The sequence below is a fragment of the Patella vulgata genome, chromosome 7 (assembly GCF_932274485.2).
Source record: "Patella vulgata chromosome 7, xgPatVulg1.2, whole genome shotgun sequence".
NCBI classification, from domain to species: domain Eukaryota; kingdom Metazoa; phylum Mollusca; class Gastropoda; family Patellidae; genus Patella; species Patella vulgata.
The window spans coordinates 21,110,598-21,129,513 of NC_065885.2; the positions used below are offsets into that span (position 1 = coordinate 21,110,598).

The 18,916-nt window shown below is 35.6% G+C and overlaps 1 protein-coding gene and 1 long non-coding RNA gene across 2 annotated transcripts; one reads left to right on the forward strand and one right to left on the reverse strand.

The window, feature by feature from the left end:
• Window positions 1-1,557: 1,557 nt before the first annotated feature.
• On the forward strand, window positions 1,558-13,452 carry LOC126828050 (glutamate receptor ionotropic, kainate 2). The gene is made up of 10 exons (XM_050557631.2): window positions 1,558-1,712; window positions 3,379-3,528; window positions 5,401-5,556; window positions 7,969-8,069; window positions 9,554-9,641; window positions 10,576-10,882; window positions 11,519-11,733; window positions 12,009-12,286; window positions 12,889-13,013; window positions 13,445-13,452. Exons 1-10 carry the CDS (start codon window positions 1,614-1,616, stop codon window positions 13,450-13,452), a joined length of 1,527 nt encoding a protein of 508 aa, XP_050413588.2. The 5' UTR covers window positions 1,558-1,613.
• Window positions 13,453-13,841: 389 nt separating this feature from the next.
• Window positions 13,842-16,853, reverse strand: LOC126827181 (uncharacterized). Its single transcript, XR_007682597.2, has 5 exons — window positions 16,539-16,853; window positions 16,160-16,222; window positions 15,314-15,436; window positions 14,648-14,780; window positions 13,842-14,132 (listed from the first exon to the last, which is right to left on the reverse strand). It is a non-coding gene; the product is annotated as an uncharacterized LOC126827181 (long non-coding RNA).
• Window positions 16,854-18,916: the final 2,063 nt, after the last annotated feature.

An 18,916-nucleotide genomic window follows, 5' to 3' on the forward strand; every position in this document is an offset into this window, starting at 1 on the left:
CGGTTAGTGATATACAAGGGACATAGAAAGGTGAATTACATGTACTTAAATTGATATTGAAGGGGACAAACTGTGTATGCGGTTAAATACCTACAAAATTGCAAAATATTTCCTTTGACTCTTTTTAAAAGAAAATAATAATAGTACGTTTAATATTATAAGAAATAGTTTATACGATATCTCCGCCCGTAAAAATAATGGAAAAATAAAATCGTCTGCCAAAGGTATAATTAAGCAAACTAATAAAAAAACGCGTTACATTTTCTTAAACCTTTGTGAATATACATGGGGTATTTCGGGACCCCACGACTATACCCTTAACGTTTGTGAGGAACTGGTTCATAGTCGTCTAGCGAGAATACTATACATTGTCACTTAATGTCGAGTATAATGCTGCAAATAGAATGGAAGTAAGGCAGTGGCAACACTCACCATTTTACAAGAAACTACGAGTATTACATTATCGGACACAAGGAGTCTTGTGGACCCCCCTCCCCTTTCTTTTCAACATTTTGCTGGTGTCCGCACAAGAGTTTAAACTAAATTCCGAATTTCCGCGCATAATTTAAATTTAGAAGTATGCCGATACAATAAAATAACTGGAACGATATAGAAGATGAATTTCATTTTATGTTAAGCTGTCCTTGTTAATGAATTGCGCCATGAATTCATCAAACCATACTTTTTACGAAAACCTAATGTATTTAAATTAATTCAATTATTAAGTACAACTTTAACATTCGAACTACGGAGCTTATCCAAATTTCTCACTTCTGTCGATAAGAAAAGAACCACTCTAGTAAATAATAATTAATTTTGCCATAGCACCTGGTCTACTTAAAATGTAACCTCTCTTTGATTTAACTGTAACAGTGTCATGGTCATTACTATGGTAGTAACCAAGCTTATTTTCCCCATTTTGAAGGCATGTTAGAACATGAAAAAAAATATCGTACGATTTCATAAAGTTTATATATACAATATATTTACACCCCACCCCATACTATTTTTTGTCTGTTTGTATTTACTTGCCATGTATATATATATTGTGTTTGTGTGTATGTAATTATAATGTTTGAAGTTACTTGTATGTATATAATTGCTCTCTCTTTTATTGTTTGTCTTAGAGAGCGAAAGTGAGATAATTAGACGGATGGATTCAAGAAGAGATCTTATTTTTGGCATGATCAAGAAAACAACCAAAAATATTGTTATATTGTTTGATAATATCACAGGTAGGTAAAATGACCACCAGAAAGTATGAGGTGTGCCGACATATTACCCAGTAATATGTTGATTTTGATATACAAATTTCGAATGCAGGTAACAAATGCAGGTAACAAATGACAAAGTTGATACGTACTAAACACTAAGAATCATAAACAAAGAATTAAGAGCACGCATTATTTTTTTTTTTTTACACCTTGATAAATTCCACATGGATATTTAAAAAAAAACATAATTTTCACCGCTATGTCACCTCTTTAAACTCTTTTTTTATGTTTTTGTTTCGTTAAGATTCGTTTGTATCAGATATATGGAGTAAATGTGGTGACAGGAAAGCTGGAAAATATTTTCCCGTTAATGTAGATTTATTTACTGGTGAAGCGTTCATGGATTATATAAAACAAGTAGCACAGATGTATGTTGGGGAATATCTCAATTTTATAGCCGTACTAGAAGATACAGGTATAATCGCAGTTATCAAACAGGTAAAATAAAACAAAATGGAAGGGTTCACCAGCTGCATCTTTCTGTAGTTTTGTTCGTGTTCGTAAATCAGACAATTCGCAGCTGAGCTTCAAAGTCTTGGTCATTGGACTCTGAAGTTCCTACAGACTTCTTGAAAAAAGTGTCTCCTCATCAGCCTGACAGTTCCTACTTTAGAACTCACAGGATGGGACAAAAACCGAGGTCCCGTGTACACATTGGCGTGCCTGTAAAAGATCCTTTGACAGTTGGATTTCGATATAAGAGTAGGCCGTAGTGCCGCTGTCCCTCATAACACACTGTATGGCGTATGCCCGTCTTCATTAGCCCAGTTCGGAGCAGAACAGTAGGACATTAAGCTTCTTACTGTTCTCACAACCTCTATTAATTCCATCAGCACATACAATGCTTTTCCCACATCAATCGAGCAGACAACAAACTGATGAGTAATACTTATACATTTTTGCCCTTTGCGAGCTACATGGGTGTTTTTCGGGGAATCCAGTAGTTTTATAGTAAGGATGGAGTGTCTCTACTTTCTATGTGCACCTAATTTGCCTTAGGACCACTTTTATTAGAAATAACCACCCTATAAAACGATCAGAGGTGACAACGATATACGACCAGATTTTAAAGTGGGATTTTAAGAAATAATTTACAGAAGAGCTATTTACAAAAGGAATACTATTACGAGAAATCTAGTGGTTTGGATTTGATTGAAGTTGAAGTTGAAACTGGAAGTTTCCATTGAATACTTGGGAAATAGTGATTTGAGTAGCTCTACTTTCCATATGTACCTAATTTGCCATGTTTTTATGAAATATGAAAATACTTTAAAATCAGCAAAAACAACCCCGAGTCATTCCCACATCTAAAAAACTATTGGGCTCCGAAGTAGATCCATATGAGTGACCAAATCCTGAGCATATGAATTAAAAAAATGTCGTAATGTCGCGTAAAAATATCGTAATGTCCTGTAAAATCTTTTTTTTCTTTTTTTGGGGGGTGGGGGGGGGGGGGGGTATTACATATACTTTTACCCTTTAGCCTACGAGGAGTGGCTATTTCGTTTGACAGTTTTGGTTCGACTTTCACGAAATTCGAACTCAACTGTCATAAGGGTGTAATGGTGCTATATTTGAACGGTTTTAAAATCGGTGAAAAAATGTAACCTATAGAGGGTCCACAGGCTAAAATAAATGCGATCTTTCGTACAACCAGGGGCCATAATCCAGGAAGTTACAGTCCGTTATGCGCGAATATCACAAGGGATATAAACCCTCTAGAGGGCCACAAGGTTTTTGGTATTACATACTATTTACTCTGTTTGAATACGAGGAGTGGTCATTTGTCTAAAGGGTATCCTATAATTCAAGTTTCATCAAAATCAGAGAAGTATTTCTTACTTTAGAACTCACTGGATGCATCACAACACGGCGGATGCATTGAGTCGTTCATTCTTTCTGATTGTTGATAGACAATTCTCACTTTTGATGTACAAAAAGGTTCGGCGATAGGACCTTATCTTGTTTCGTTTATACACATCTCCATTAAGTACCATCGTTCGAAAATCATGTGTTTTTTGTTGTTTTTTAAAATTTCATTTGGTCTTCTTTTGCTTATATAAATTTATTTCTGATATTTTTCCTAATTGATCATTTCATTCAGATTTCCAGCATTGATGAGAATTCTAAAAAATCTACCAACATCAGACATTGGTCAACATGGGTAATATTTCATCATTTACAAGTTTATCAACCAATTGAAAGTCGGGTGGAAAAATTTGACAATATGGCAATTATCTACCTTCGTGATCGGGTATTTATTTTGTCAATAATTAATAATTGATATTCGCCACGGTTCATATTTTTGTGGGATGAATATGGTATGGGCTATGTAGATATGTAGTAAAAAGGGATACAAATTGACATGGTAAGACGATGTGGCACTAAAGACAGTACTGCATGGAATGAAACGTTGGATGGTGTACAAAGGTGATATGCGATTTACATGTAATGTGAGACATGAGAGAGCATATTGCATAAAGTACGAGGCGGTATGATACGGCAATACTATATACCGGTTTTCCGGTATTTAGTGTTTTTCCGGTGTTTTCCGGTATTCAGTATAACATGGTGTTTTCTGGTAGTTTTCCGGTGTTTCCGGTAGTTTTCCGGTGTTTTTAGGTGTTTTCTGGTATATAGTATAGCCCTTAAGATATACACTGTTACAAGGGATAAAAGCGGCGTATCGACAAGAATGATAAAGTTGAAAGGCCAAAGTCCAGTATGTCAGTCTTTTGAGAAAATACGATTTTTTTAAATTTGTAGATTCTGCTCTAAATGGTCTTAAATGATTTGTTGCTCTTGGACATCTAGTGTATGCAATGCAGGTACGACGATTCCAAGCTTGTTAAGCATTTTTTCACGGCTTTTCAAGGCTCAGATATTAAGTAGCTACCAGGTTGTATAGTATGCACCGATCTCAAAAGATACAACAAGTTGCTTTCAAAAAGGGCGCGCAAGAAATTCGGGAATTTAGATATTAAATTTCACCGTGGCGTTCGATACAATACAGATTTTTGGCAAGCGTAAATTCCTGGCCCGTAGCGCGTATCCGTATCTATTTTGCGCTTGACGTACAGCACGTATATCGAACAGCTTTCATACGGAAAAGGTCCATATAACACCTTCGTCTTTTTACCGTCTTTTTTGCTATACTTATAGACGCTGAAATGTTGTGCAATAGCGTTTTTATGAATCTATAATGTATCCTAGAACACTAAGGTGTGTATTTGATATGATTTTAACTATGATAAAGACTGGAATTTGATCATTACTTTTGATGAGTTTTTCTCGGAATTTTCATATTTTTCCTGTCCGTCTGTTTGTCTGTCTGCATGCTGGTTGATCGACGTGTTAAATTTAGGGAGGTGGGACCTTGCAAATCTGTAAATGATATGATTCTATGGTGAAGGGGTATAAACTTTCTGAAATGAAAGCGTGTTGAAACCGAAAATTGTTGTCGAAGATATTTCATAAGATTCGACATTGAATTATATTTAATAGCCCAGTGACTGTCGAGCGACTTTACTCCCTCTATGAATTTGTAGGCTATGCGGTAATCTTGGTAGATAACTGCCATCATGGTGTAATGAAACTAGGCTTAGCTGAGCTACTCATACGTACGCGGCGCGAAAATCTGACAAAACTCTAAAACTAAATTGACGCAACGTATCACTTGACGATACGGATACGCGATGCGGATGGGAAAAATTCCGCTACATAAAAGAAATGAAAATGTAGATCAAGTTTTATTTTAGAATGTTTTAAATATTAATTGCCATTTTTAGAAATTAATCTACAGGTTGTTATTTAAAGATACATTATGTGAGATATAGATTAAGAGCTGGTCGCTCTTGCTATTATGGTTCTAAAATAGATGATTCAAAATTAATATATTGAAAATTCCATTCAAATTACCTAATTCTGACTAGCGTTATCACTGGGTTTTTTTTTTATCGCAACAGCGTCACTTGTTAATCGAGACTCATCCCTGCTTCTCCATTTTTAAATTAGATCATTAAATGGCGATCGCATTTTAATCCGTTTAAATCTCCGCCATCTAATGATCTAGAGAGTTGATTTTAGGCATGTATAAATGTCTTTAAAAATGTATCTTTAATTTTAGACTGATGAACGTGTATCTGTAAGTGACGTAATGACACTTTTGATGACAAACTGTGGCGTTCGGTTTTATCCGGTTGATATGTCACGTGATGAACAACTATTTCCCAACATCAACTATAAATACAACGGAAGGCATTTCAACGTCATCACCAAAACTGTAAGCATGGTCATGTCTATACGAAAATAAAACAAAGGCTATTGGCAGTGTGGTATTAGATGCTCTAGATTGTATACAATGTGGCTAATATTTAACGATTTAGATAGTCTATAGGACTACCGGCCTAGTGATATCGGGGCTATACTAAAAGCAATGATAACAAGCATTGTCAGTTCATAAAACATTGTCATACTTGCTAGAAACTGTAGGCTATTGTTTTACTTTTATCGTAAGATTTGCTAGTCGACCACTTGGTTTTTTTTTCGTTGGTTTTCTTTTTAACATATAACCCTTATACATCACTCACGAAGATATGAGTTTAGTTTCAATGTATAGCTCATTTCACCCCAGTTCAATATAATATGTTTATTATACTAATACTTACGGTAGAAATAGTTTGTTTATTTTTCAGGCTAGTTTAGATAATTTTCGTTTTAGCTCTATACTGATTCTCATTATACCGACCATCTTTTAATGCTTATAGACTTGTTATATCACATTGTACATCCATAAAGGATCACCCCAGATGTTATGTTACAATTGTATGATCAACTTTTGTTTAAACTGTGTATGCTGTCCTTGGTGGATGCAATGATACAATAAAATCTTATCTTATCTTATCTTATCTTTCAATCCGAGCAGCAGTGATAAAGAAAAGATCAGCTGATATTTCGAGCACAGAGAACGCCCGTGTTCGTGTAGGAATAACTGATCACCACTGAATGGTAACTGATAATGGAGTAACGTTTGTTTAAATAGATTGGTGTAGTAAGCCTCCTACATATCCACACGCGCTAGCCATGAGCGACGTCGCCTTGAAAAAATAATCTGTTAATATTAATCACATATTGTGCGCGTTATAGATTCCACGATGCCCGCCAATCTCCCATTGTGATGAAGGAATCCTCAACCCGAAATTTCAGTGGTGCAATAGTTAGAAGGCGTTGCAAGGCAGGGTGACTTTTTACACTAATCAGATCTAAGCCGTAAATTTATTTTATTACTTATTTTTTATACGCCCACATTTTCTTGTGGACGTATTATGCCGTCGCCCCTGTCCGTCCGTCAACAATTGTTTGTGGACTCTCTACAGGTCACAATTCTTATCCGATTTTGACAAAACTTGAAATATAGGTTTATCCCCAAAAGATCTTGGTTGCTTTCGATATTGGCATGTATCGGACCGAAACTTCATGGATTATGGCCCCTGATTGTACGAAAAATCACGTTTTTAGCTTGTGGACCCTATAGAGGTCACAATTTTTATCCGATTTTGTTGAAACTTGAAATGTAAGTTTATAACCCAAAGATCTCGGTTCCTTTCGATATTCGCGCATATCGGACCGCGTTTTTAGCTTGTGGACCCTATGGAGGTCATAATTTTTATCCGATTTAAAAAAAAGTATTATTATATCACCGTTACAACCTAAGGAAGGCTGAGTTCGAATTTCGTGAAAATTGGCCCAAAATTGACAGACAAAATGGCCGCCGTTCGTTCTCAAATAGCGTAAAAATATGGTATATCAAGGTTGTGGACCCTATAGAGGTCACAATTTTTATCCGATTTTGTTGAAACTTGAAATGTAAGTTTATAACCCAAAGATCTCGGTTCCTTTGGATATTCGCGCATATCGGACCGTAACTTCCTGAATTATGGCCCCTGATTGTAGGAAAAATCAATTTCTTTTTAGCTTGTTCTCTATCCATCTCTCGAAAATGTGGGCGTATCCTGCCTGGCAGCCGCTGGTTTCTTTATTTTTACCATGGCTGATTTTTTTTATAAATATTTCGTTCCGTTCTATTTGAGTTAAAGCGGTGACCGTTAGAATACAGGGAACGAAACATCACTGCTTGTTGCTGTATTATACTTGAAGAACTTTTCACTGTATATTTTTTGTTACATGTTGATACCAGTGGAAACATGAAATGTAAGTTTATAACCCAAAGATCTCGGTTCCTTTGGATATTCGCGCATATCGGACCGTAACTTCCTGAATTATGGCCCCTGATTGTAGGAAAAATCACTTTCTTTTCACTGTATATTTTTTGTTACATGTTGATACCAGTGGAAACATGAAATGTAAGTTTATAACCCAAAGATCTCGGTTCCTTTGGATATTCGCGCATATCGGACCGTAACTTCCTGAATTATGGCCCCTGATTGTAGGAAAAATCACTTTCTTTTTAGCTTGTTCTCTATCCATCTCTCGAAAATGTGGGCGTATCCTGCCTGGCAGCCGCTCCTTTCTTTATTTTTACCATGGCTGATTTTTTTTTATAAATATTTCGTTCCGTTCTATTTGAGTTAAAGCGGTGACCGTTAGAATACAGGGAACGAAACATCACTGCTTGTTGCTGTATTATACTTGAAGAACTTTTCACTGTATATTTTTTGTTACATGTTGATACCAGTGGAAATCGTTTATAGAAGAAGAGTATGTGAATGGCACACCAGTCTATAAAGGTTACATAGCTGATATATTAGATTCGATTGCTATAAAACTCAACTTTACGTGAGTATCTTTTCGAAATGAAAGGGGCGATTTTTAAGAACCAAATTACTAGACCAAATTTCTGGGATCATAATCATGATGTTAAATGATGTAAATTGCAAAGTTCGTACATTACACGGGTGAATTTTACAGATGAAAATAGTTGCCGTTATCTGACAGAAATCATCATTTTTTTATATTAAGTTTCAGTATCTCTGGCATCTTAATCGGTTGTTTTAGTCGGTTTTAGCCGCTTAAAGTTCAGTCTACCCGATTGGTAAGACGATGAACCGGCCGTTTTGGTATTATAAATCAATCTACTTTTGGCTAAATTAAAACGAGTTAATTATTACTTGTTTATTAAGCAGTCAATCAACTTGCCTGTCGACTAAAATAACCGTCATACCTTAGTGGGAATCAGCCATAGGTTCATAATCCAAGTAATTAGCACATATGTAACGGTAATTTTGATAATCCGGTAAAATAAAAAAAACAATCTTGCTGATTATTCATAACAGGGTGTCCGTTATTATTACATATGTGATAGAACTGGTTAAATACATTCCGTTGAAGTTGAAAAGTTATTATATGGGACAGTGAAAGGGTATCTCACAATTCAAAAATAGAATTGGCTGTCACTAGATATGTAACGGTAATTTTGATAATCCGGTAAAAAAAATAAAACAATCTTGCTGATTATTCATAACAGGGTGTCCGTTATTATTACATATGTGATAGAACTGGTTAAATACATTCCGTTGAAGTTGAAAAGTTATTATATGGGACGGTGAAAGGGTATCTCACAATTCAAAAATAGAATTGGCTGTCACTAGATAATGGACACGAGAAAAAATAGAAAAATCCCGTATATTCCCGGTTTTTATTCATTCTGTTTTTAATAAAAACATGGTAATGCACGGACTTTTTCTAATTTGATCGTTATTCTTTTTTTTGAATTGTCAGATATCCTCTCATCGTCTCATATAACAACTTTTCACCTTCAACTGAATTATCAGTGAAATGAAATTCGATCGTTTGTCTGTTACCGCTCGTTACTTCAGTCTGTTATATAGAAGGACAACTCGTGTTTGTCATGTTTGACGTCACTTCCCGTTTCTTCATGTGCTTGTTACACATTTCCCGTAGCAATGATCTCTGTGTTAAAATTATATTTGTGATGTATTTAACGAGCTCTATCACATATTTTATAATGACTGACACCAATATTGTCCTTTAAGTTTAAATAGTCACAGTGTTTGTTGACCTGTTTAAATTTTTTTCTGAACTACCGGTTGACAACGACTGTTTGTGTTATTTATATAACAAATATATTTGTCGATGTCGTCGTATCTGGTAACATGAAACTTGAGGAGAAAAAAATGATATCAACAATTTTCACTATGTCCACGGTTGATATTTTCCGAGATCTGATGTTTTGGTATCACTGTTTGATTTGCTGTTCATGTGTTTCTTTTTGCATCAAATATTTTATTCGCTTTGTTTAGATATTCGTTTTACAACGATCCAGAGATTTCCTGGACTGGCTATGTCAAGGGAACAAACACAAGTATGTTTTATAAAGTAGTAAATGGTGTAAGTATATTGAAATGAAATATAGATTATTCAGAAACATTCTATGTGCAATGTAAATATAAATAGCACTTGAGTGAGAATGTCACTCATCAATTAATCAAGTGTTATGAGCGTATTATGTTGCCAGAGATTTATTTTCTGTATGTATTTAAATTGGCGAGGTCGGACTCCATTACCAGGGCGGAATGAGATCATATTAACGTGCACACAGTGTGCACACAGTGGAATCCTTTGACACTTTGAATCCGAAGAAGAGGGGGGTTAGAAATCCCAATATTCTGACTAGAATCTGTCTAGTGATGGACAAATTTATCGCCATGGTTAAAAAAGAATCGCCATACAGGAAAAAGTTATCGCCAAAAATTTCTCCAGATTGAATATTTTATCGCCAAAATTATATTTTTATCGCAATTGGCGGCAATGGCGATCGACAGCGTGAGCGCTGATGGTAATAATATATCATTAAATGTACGATATGTTGTCTTCGGTTGTAAGCTGTTAATTTAGAAATAGAGAAAAATAAGAAAATAAATAGATTTGAATCCCGGTGCAATCCGAGGAGAAGCCTCCTGGATTCTTTAATCCTGGTTCTCACTTGTCAGCGATGGAGCTTAAAGAGCTGACAGCATAAATGTTTCTTGCCGTTAGGATTCACCGAAAATATGTATATAAATTGGAAAATGAAATTCTACCACCATCCCTATAATTATTTGGTGGATTGTTTAATATTTTGCAAGCGAATCACTGAGGTTTATGACCCTAAATATTTATCTATTTATATCATAAAGTCTGCTGATCGAAATGACATCACATCTGTAGTCGACCACGTGGGAAACATTGGTAGATAAAATCACAATTTCTACGAGTTCAACTTCCTAGAGTGGACAAAGTCGTACTGTAGATATGCAATATTATCTTTGTTGTTTTTGTACAGGAATATGATATAAAGGCTTACCCATCCGCTGTGAGTGAAGAAAAGATGAAACACGTGGATTATGTTTTTCCTGCTTATTTTACTGACAAGGTTATCCCCACATACTGGAAAAGACCAGTTTCATCATCTTTCCTGCTTTACACCAAACCTTTTCAGATTGTAGTGTTAGTTGGGATTCTGCTATGCTTCATCTACTTCTGTTGTTTTCTAAGGACATTAGAGAGAATCAATCCATGTAACAGAGGAAAACAAATAGCATCGCTTAAAGAACAAATATTTCATATTGTTGGCATCATTGTACATCAAGGTAAAGTATGCCACTTTAAAAGATAAGGGATAAAAGAAACAAAATGGGGCCGGGGGGATGCGAGGAATAAAGCGAAAAATGAAAAATTAGTGTACGTGGTGGGACATGGTAGGACTAAAGCAACACAAAACCAGTAGAGGTACGGGGCCAGTAAGAATAAATTAGTCGGTAAATGAATTGGTGAGGAGTGAAGAGAGAGAAAACCCAAGAGGTTAAACTCAGACAGGCGTCCATACTTCTTAACTCGACAATGACATCATTTTTGAATTCACGCGCACGCGTTCAACCACTTCCCCAAACCAAAGAGTCCCTTCTCTGGTTTTATAAAAATTCAGGACGGTCCAATCCAAAGCAATGTAAAGATTACAAAATCGTATTAGACGAGCAATTCTTAACTGTTCCTAGTTTCTGTTTACGATGTCATTACCGTGCAAGCGAGCTTTAAACCACCGTACTATCAATTAAACGCAACCTTTAAAATATCTTGTTCCAATCAAATTCGAAAAAAAAAATCCGAAACAATAAACATAGATTTACAAACTTGTTTATAGCTTAGCTGTTGATAGATGCATGTTCCATTGTCTGTTAACCCGTCCGTTTACTTTTTATTGAAATATATATTTATTTCCTTTCTAGGTGGTATGCTAAAGATAGATTCATTAACAGGTCGGCTATCTTTGGCTTCATTTTGGATTTTCTGTATTATTATGGGATCTGTGTACAAAGGCAATCTAGTAGCGTTCTTTACACGCACAAATCCAGTTGTTGTGTTTAACAGTTTAGGAGATATTTTAGACAGTGATTACCGGTTGGGAATTATGGCAAACACCACCCTGTTAGACCAATTAAAGGTAAAGCCAATGTGCATGTTGGACTTGATAATACAGCCACTACCATAGAAAAATAATAACTACATGCTAAAAATATAAAATAAAGTATATAACCTCCTTATAAAAAAACTTCTTAAGTGGTTTGTCACGTATCATAATTATAAGCCCGGGGAGGTTTTTTTTTTTTTAGTTTGAGGGGGATCAACTTGGTGGCGATTGGATGTGACCACTGTGAGCAGGTGGTTATTATATGTGACAACTGTACCAGGTTTAACTGTAGATTTGATTTTTTTCAGAACCATTCTATTCCTGATTACAAAAGACTGCAAGAGAGATTGAACGCAAATATACAGTTACATCCAGAGATGGCGGCCTATAATCTGTATAACGATGACGTACATATATCTCATCTGCTTGCAGGAAATTACGTTTATTTCGCAGGCGTTTCATGTACCAGCTTTATATATGCCAATAACTGTGACGTTATCAGATTACAAACTGTTGCAATATATGACCTTTTTTACGCCTTTGGGGTTCCGATGAAATCACCTTTGAAACATGAGCTGGAAACAACGTAAGTGTTAAAGATACATTATGCAAGATTTCGATAAAGAGCTTTCTGTTCTTGCTATAATACATGTAGCTCTCGCATAATGTATGTTTAAATTAAATGAAACATAAGACGTTTTAGTTCTGATGATTGGAGGAAACAGGTTTCTATTTATTCTCCTGCTTATTCGACTGTTATTGCTATAATTATTGTGAGTATTCCATTCAGGAATGTTCGGTTGACTATACAGATCCTCCCATATTACCAGCCATTCAGTCCGTCCACACGTGACAAACTGCAAAATTTAGGTTAAAGCCCCAATCATCTTTGCCGATGTCATAAACTCCACAGAAAAAAAATGCATTTCTTCAGATAAATCTACATTTAAGTCTAAAGTTTTAACTATGCTCCCTACTTGTTTAATAAAACCTTGCCACGTGTTTTAATTGCTGCTGGTACACATACTGTTATATAGTGATTTTGAAAAGTTCAGTGGACATTCTGAATAATGCTTTGGTCGAAATAATTTTCGGCATTTGGCATATAATATTTTTGAGAAATTCCGCCCTATCCCGTGCACAGCACCAACCCGTGGCATTATACGAATGCGTGGCTTTATATTACAGTATGAATGAGTTACAACAGACTGGACTTATTGAAAAATGGCAAAGGAAATGGTGGCCGGAGAGACGGAAGGATTTTTGTAATGCGCCATTACGTGTGAAACAACTACACCTGTCGGATATTTACAGTATATTTATTTTCATTATTGTGTGTTTCGTTGTGTGTTTGTTTGTACTGAGTATTGAAATAATCATAGCTCGAAGACTAATTCATTAATAAAATATGTTATTTATACTGTACCACCAATATCGTTTAGTTAATACACATGGAATAGGGTTTAAATCTTACCTGTGGGGAAATCCAACTGGCAATGCGCACGCCAATTCGTTCCCACTGAATAACGAAACGCATTTTCCTGTCAGTCCCTCCATCCTACATTACTGATATGATAAGGAGTTGCCAAACAGGAAAATGTCGAGAAATTTTCTCGGCGAACATTGAGGTCGCATATGGGACCTCTTGGTTGGTCTCGTTACAAAGTCATGAAAACATGGGCTGCACCACAGGTTTCCAATAGTTGTATTCTAGCTCCTGTGTCGAGAAGATACTTTTTTTTAGACGGTTAGAATAACCCAACACGCTCGCCACCATTCGGTTAACATCGATTCTTTGTTGATATTCATATATTTTCGCCACATCCGTAATAAATTCTGCCATGATCCTCCTCGGAAATATCGATATAGAATGTGGCGGTGGGGTGGGGTGGGGCCGGGGTAGATATAACGATTTTGTTTTGTGGGAAAGCACCACCAAAGCTATTCTGAACACAGCAGACAAACTATAATCTAAAAACGAAATTATTTTGTGATTGTTGTCCTAACACCTACATGTGTTTATACGTGTACTGCACACGTGACACATTTTAAGCGGTTTAATTACCCGTAGAGATTTCAAAATGCGCATTGGCTGTTTCCACCAAGCAAAAGATTTGCGTTAAAAAAACCCAGGAGATAACTAAGATTCAGATTGCATTTATTTATTTGTCAGGTCACTCATCAAGCAGCAGACATAAGAAAAAAAAATGACACCCATACATCAGGGAGTAGCATTGTATGAAATTATGCCATCTATGTTCAATACCACTATTCTGTAGATGCAATAATTTCTGTTTCTAGAAGCTGTTCTATTCTATGTCTGATGAAATCAGGAACGTGAACATCCACGAGAATAAACTTGTCCAGTATGGTATAAATACCCTTGTCAAAAGTCGTACAGGTATCTCTAGGTTTACAGCCTTGTCTACAATCTGAAATAATTAGAGAGACATAAATAAATGAATAATTGATATTTGCACTTCGTACTTTTACGTGTATTATTTATTATGCATCACTTAAATGGGCATCGATTAAGTTTAAGCACAGTCTACCTCTAATCCTACAGAGAATGACAAATGGGGTTTACTCCAATACTTTAGAAATTGGACGAAACTGGAGAGCCCCGATAAAACCCATCAGGGTAGACTTACGCCACCGTTGATAGACATTATGATCAGTGTGCCCTATATGCTTAATAATACAAAGTACTGTTGGCTACGCGAACTTTTCAAATGAGTTTAACTTCGCTTCAACACAATATTCGGTCATTTTTAAGATTATTCTACGTTAAATTTTATTTGCTATCGTCATGCGTATCGTTATGGAAGAACGTTGGAGGGAAAACGGAGTTTCTAGCTATGAGTTCCACCTTTATTGTACGTCCATTCCAGAATGTGCTGGGATGGACCTCGGCTGTATTACAGTTAATGTGAGATAACCAACGAACCTCCGTTTTTGTTGATACATCCAATACCGCAACACACCCCTGTAAATCTCAAATCTATGGCATCCCTAAAGGATGCTTCTACGACATCTCTTTGTTGATAATAATCTATCAATTGAAATAATCCGCCGGTACCCTGTAGATTGAGAAATAAATCATCATATACATACAATGTTACCAATTTTCCTGAAGTCGGCATAATATTCAAACGTGTGGTCTGCAATTATGGAGCGGAATTCATGACACAGTTCTAATGTTTGTGCTGATGCGCTTACAATACATGTAACCTTTTATTTACATTTATATCACTTATCTTAATTGAATATTGCAGTTTGAATCTAAATGTTGCTCTATTTCCACTAATACTTTAAAATGTACTACCATATTTTTGATATTCTTCAGGCCGGTCGTAGTTTCTATAGTTTCGTAAACACTTTTTATAATTAACAAATTTTACAAGATACGGCGAAAAAGGTATTGGCAACCATATAATTCAGGATCTTTTATAGTAAAACAGCCCTATCTGTTACCATAATGAGAGTTTCAATATTTTGAATGCCGCCTAAGAGACCGAATTTGGCGTTCCTGGTATAATCAATCGAAGAACGAATGGGGCAACGCTCATTCTCATACACCTAAATATGCAACTGTCGTGAGTAAAGTGGTTACCTTCAGTGCATTTATAACTGTAAAGTTGACTATCTGTTGGTAGAGGTTGGGGTTTTCACGTGGATCAACAATTATATCTTCCCATTGATTTTGTCTATAGTTTACTTGAACATCCAGGCTAATCTAAAACAGATAAAGTAACGTCACATAATCTTCAACTCAGCCGAAAGGCTACAGGGATCCCGGTGACTTGGCGTATAAGGTACTGGCGCACTAAAGAGGGCGTTCGGGTTTCGATCCCGGTGTTTCCCGAGAACAGCTCAGGATTTCCAGTGTGGTTTCCTCTAGTCAGAAATGCTGGACGGAAGGACTGGCAAGGAGGAGTGTCTAGTCGTTCGGGTGGGACAAAACAACCAGGTCACCTGTACACGTTAGCGTGTATGAAAAAGAACCCATGGCAATTGGACTTCGAAATAAGAGTGGACCGTAGCGCCGCTGCTTTTTGCAACAATTACGGAGGTTCGATTCTAAGTCCAGCAACGTTTGCATAATTCACTGCCAAATATGCATAACTTGTGGTACCTTAACCTGATGATCCTGTGGAAGGAAACGTTCTTGTCGCACAAAAAGTATCTTTCCTTACAATACAGACAAATCAACAAAAACCATGACGTAATATGAAAAATAGTATTATCACTTTAAGATATTTTCAAATATTATTAATTTTTTTTATATTGATCTAATCATCGAAAATGCATGCATTGGCCTTTTTAGCAACGTTTTACACGAATATCTCTAAAACGCTCATGTCCCTCAATAAAACGGAACGAGGTGCTGCTATAATTTTAATTAACGTTTCAAAATCATCATGAAGATTGTAAATCATACACTGTATTCCATACTCACCTCAGTTTGATCGGCTGTAAAGACTTTCACATCTGTAAAATCTGTTGTATATTGTACCACAGTCTAGAATATACAGAATACATTTGTTTAAATTAGTTTTTATCCCAAATGTTCTAGTGTCTATGACTTTAAAGATAGACAATTACTATTCTGTATTTTGATACTAAATAAACCAGAATGAGCACCAATTGTTCTAGAAGAGTAAGCGTATTACACTCGTAGACTACTCTCGCCTCTAAGTATGGAATGTTTAATCGGATAAAATAATCCTTACAAAAAAATTGAAAAGTCCCAAAATAAAAACGTGGTATCAGGTGTTCTGGAAGAGTAAGAACACCCATCACTTACAACAATGAATATTTAACATAAAATTACTAACCTGATGTGAAACTGTCAGCGATATCGCCATCAGAGTAAATACCAAAATACCTTTGCTCAAGATGACAGCCATTCTGAACTGTTGTATTTGAATACAAATTATTAATGGAATATGCAAGCATATATATACAGCATGTATTGATGTTATCGCGTTATAATCTAATTATAGAAAATTGGGGATATCCGACTCAAACTGTGGAAACTACGCAGTTTATATGAAAAACGAGATAGAGGTCATGACATGGATATTTAACGTTTTTTTTCAAATTGAATTACTCGGCTGTTTGCTTTAAATTAGGCACTAACCCACGCATATGCATAATTCCAGACCACCAATTACTTCCACTATCTCGATAATCTTTCTCTACCTTTTCTCAACTTTTATATCCCCTAGTCATTTTATAATTTGTACGTTTTGTTCTAGAACGACATCTTTATTTATACATAATATTATGCTAACATTTTTTTGAAAATCCACCGGTTAAATTATTTTTTCCAGAAAATATGCACTAACATGTATCCTTTACGAAAATTGTTCTGAAAACATCAATTAATATTCACAATCGGTCAAAAAATTTAAAAAAAATTCCAGCATACATTTACGTTACAAAATACTTTAATCCTAACTTATTTAATGTTTCAGAACATTCTTTGGGACGTTTTTCCAGATATAATACGTCTTACCGCAGTATAAAATGACCAATTTGTAATGGTTGGATTCGGTCGATAACAATGAACTAAGAAGCTCTCTTTCAAACTTTAGCTAATTGTTTTTCCATTTTCGATCCTTTAAGATGCACCCGGAGATCACATAAGACTTGTTTTAAAAAACCAAGGCGAGAAAAAATAAAGACAAAAATTCAAAATCACTTAAGCTTCCGCGGGTTCTTGTAGTATCATCATAGGGTCGTTCATAAACATTTTATTTTCTTCTTGTTTACACTATCCGCAGCTTTATACATATTTTACCATCTGAATTCACCCCCACCCCCTCCACACACACACACAGACACACCCCAAAAATGTGAGCGACGATTTAGAATTTTACCTCCAGCTCTCTAATAATGCAATAATTTCAAAATGATATTGGTTGAAAATTCGCAGACTTAAAGGCTGATTTGTGTTTTTCATGAACATTGAAAATTTATGTCACTTCGAAATAGTTTTAACCACCAACTACAACCCATGTTCACAATGTCGGAGTTAAATAAGATAATTAAGACGAAGTATAATCAGAAAGAAAATGATACCGTTTTACACTATTTCAGCTGTGTGATACCCTTTAAAAATATCTGTCAAACGCTATTAGCACCAATTTTTAAAGGCTCAATACCACTCTTGTTCTAACTGAATAATATGTCCCAATCTTTATTCTGGTCAACAAATTGCACTTTTTTACAATATTCCAATTAATTGATGATACAAATTTCATCTTAACACACCCAATTTAAAAAAATTGGAAAAATCCAACTAAATGATTTGAAAAGCCTGACGTAAAGCTTTTCAAATGCGACTTGGATTTAAAAATATTTTTGAACCCTCTGGACAAGTAAAATAGGATTTAATGGATAATTTACACAACAGGTAGGACACTAAAACATCTAGTATTTAGAATAAGGCTATTTTTTATTTTCTGGAACTGTCAAGCCAGCAAGAGTGTTATTGTCCCTTTAAGTTTTCGAATTTAAAAGCCCCAGTTACCCCTATAGCTTATTTATTAAACACCCAAAAGACCAATCATCCACTTGATTCACAAGAAATACCATACAACTTTAAACACTTAGACAAGGCATAATTATTCAGTCTCACTCTAAATGAGACCCAAAAAGTTCAGTCAAACTTTTTTTTATTAAAAAAACAAACCCCAGGCGTTGAAGGTCAGGGAGATTAAAATAATATGATATGATCAAATTAGATGTTTTAAATTACCGGGAGGACACTGATACACTGATAATAATCATTATCTATATCTTGTTACTGCCTCCCAGTATGTGACATTTGAATATTATTACTGTATACGGAATTAGCTATGACCGTTGTCCGATTTGGCTACGTGATCCCAGACTAGTAAGTCTTATGAACACGTCTCAATCATCTGATAAAAAATAAAGAAAGGGGTTTATCGTTTCGATTCTTTGCTAATCCCGGTCGAAGGAATCTATAGGCAGTGACGTCATTTTCGTGTAAGCGATTACCATAATTATTTCATTTATGAATATTCACCAAAACTGGACAGAACATAAAAATTCAGACACTCTTCCTCGATTCTAGATAAAAAAAAACTAAACACAGCGTGGGTGGGGGAAGAAAGTGAGAAAGGCTATGCGCAGAGGTGCTACATTCGCCATCATGAGATCAGGGGAAGCAAGTACCAGTCTA

What these genes read in the sequence shown, in the direction of transcription:
- LOC126828050 (XM_050557631.2), top strand. Translation starts at nt 1,614, where the DNA reads ATGGATTATATAAAACAAGTAGCACAGATGTATGTTGGGGAATATCTC. An exon ending in GCTATAAAACTCAACTTTAC is followed by an intron (nt 8,070 to 9,553) that starts GTGAGTATCTTT and finishes CGCTTTGTTTAG; the next exon opens with ATATTCGTTTTACAACGATC. An exon ending in AAACATGAGCTGGAAACAAC is followed by an intron (nt 12,287 to 12,888) that starts GTAAGTGTTAAA and finishes TTTATATTACAG; the next exon opens with TATGAATGAGTTACAACAGA.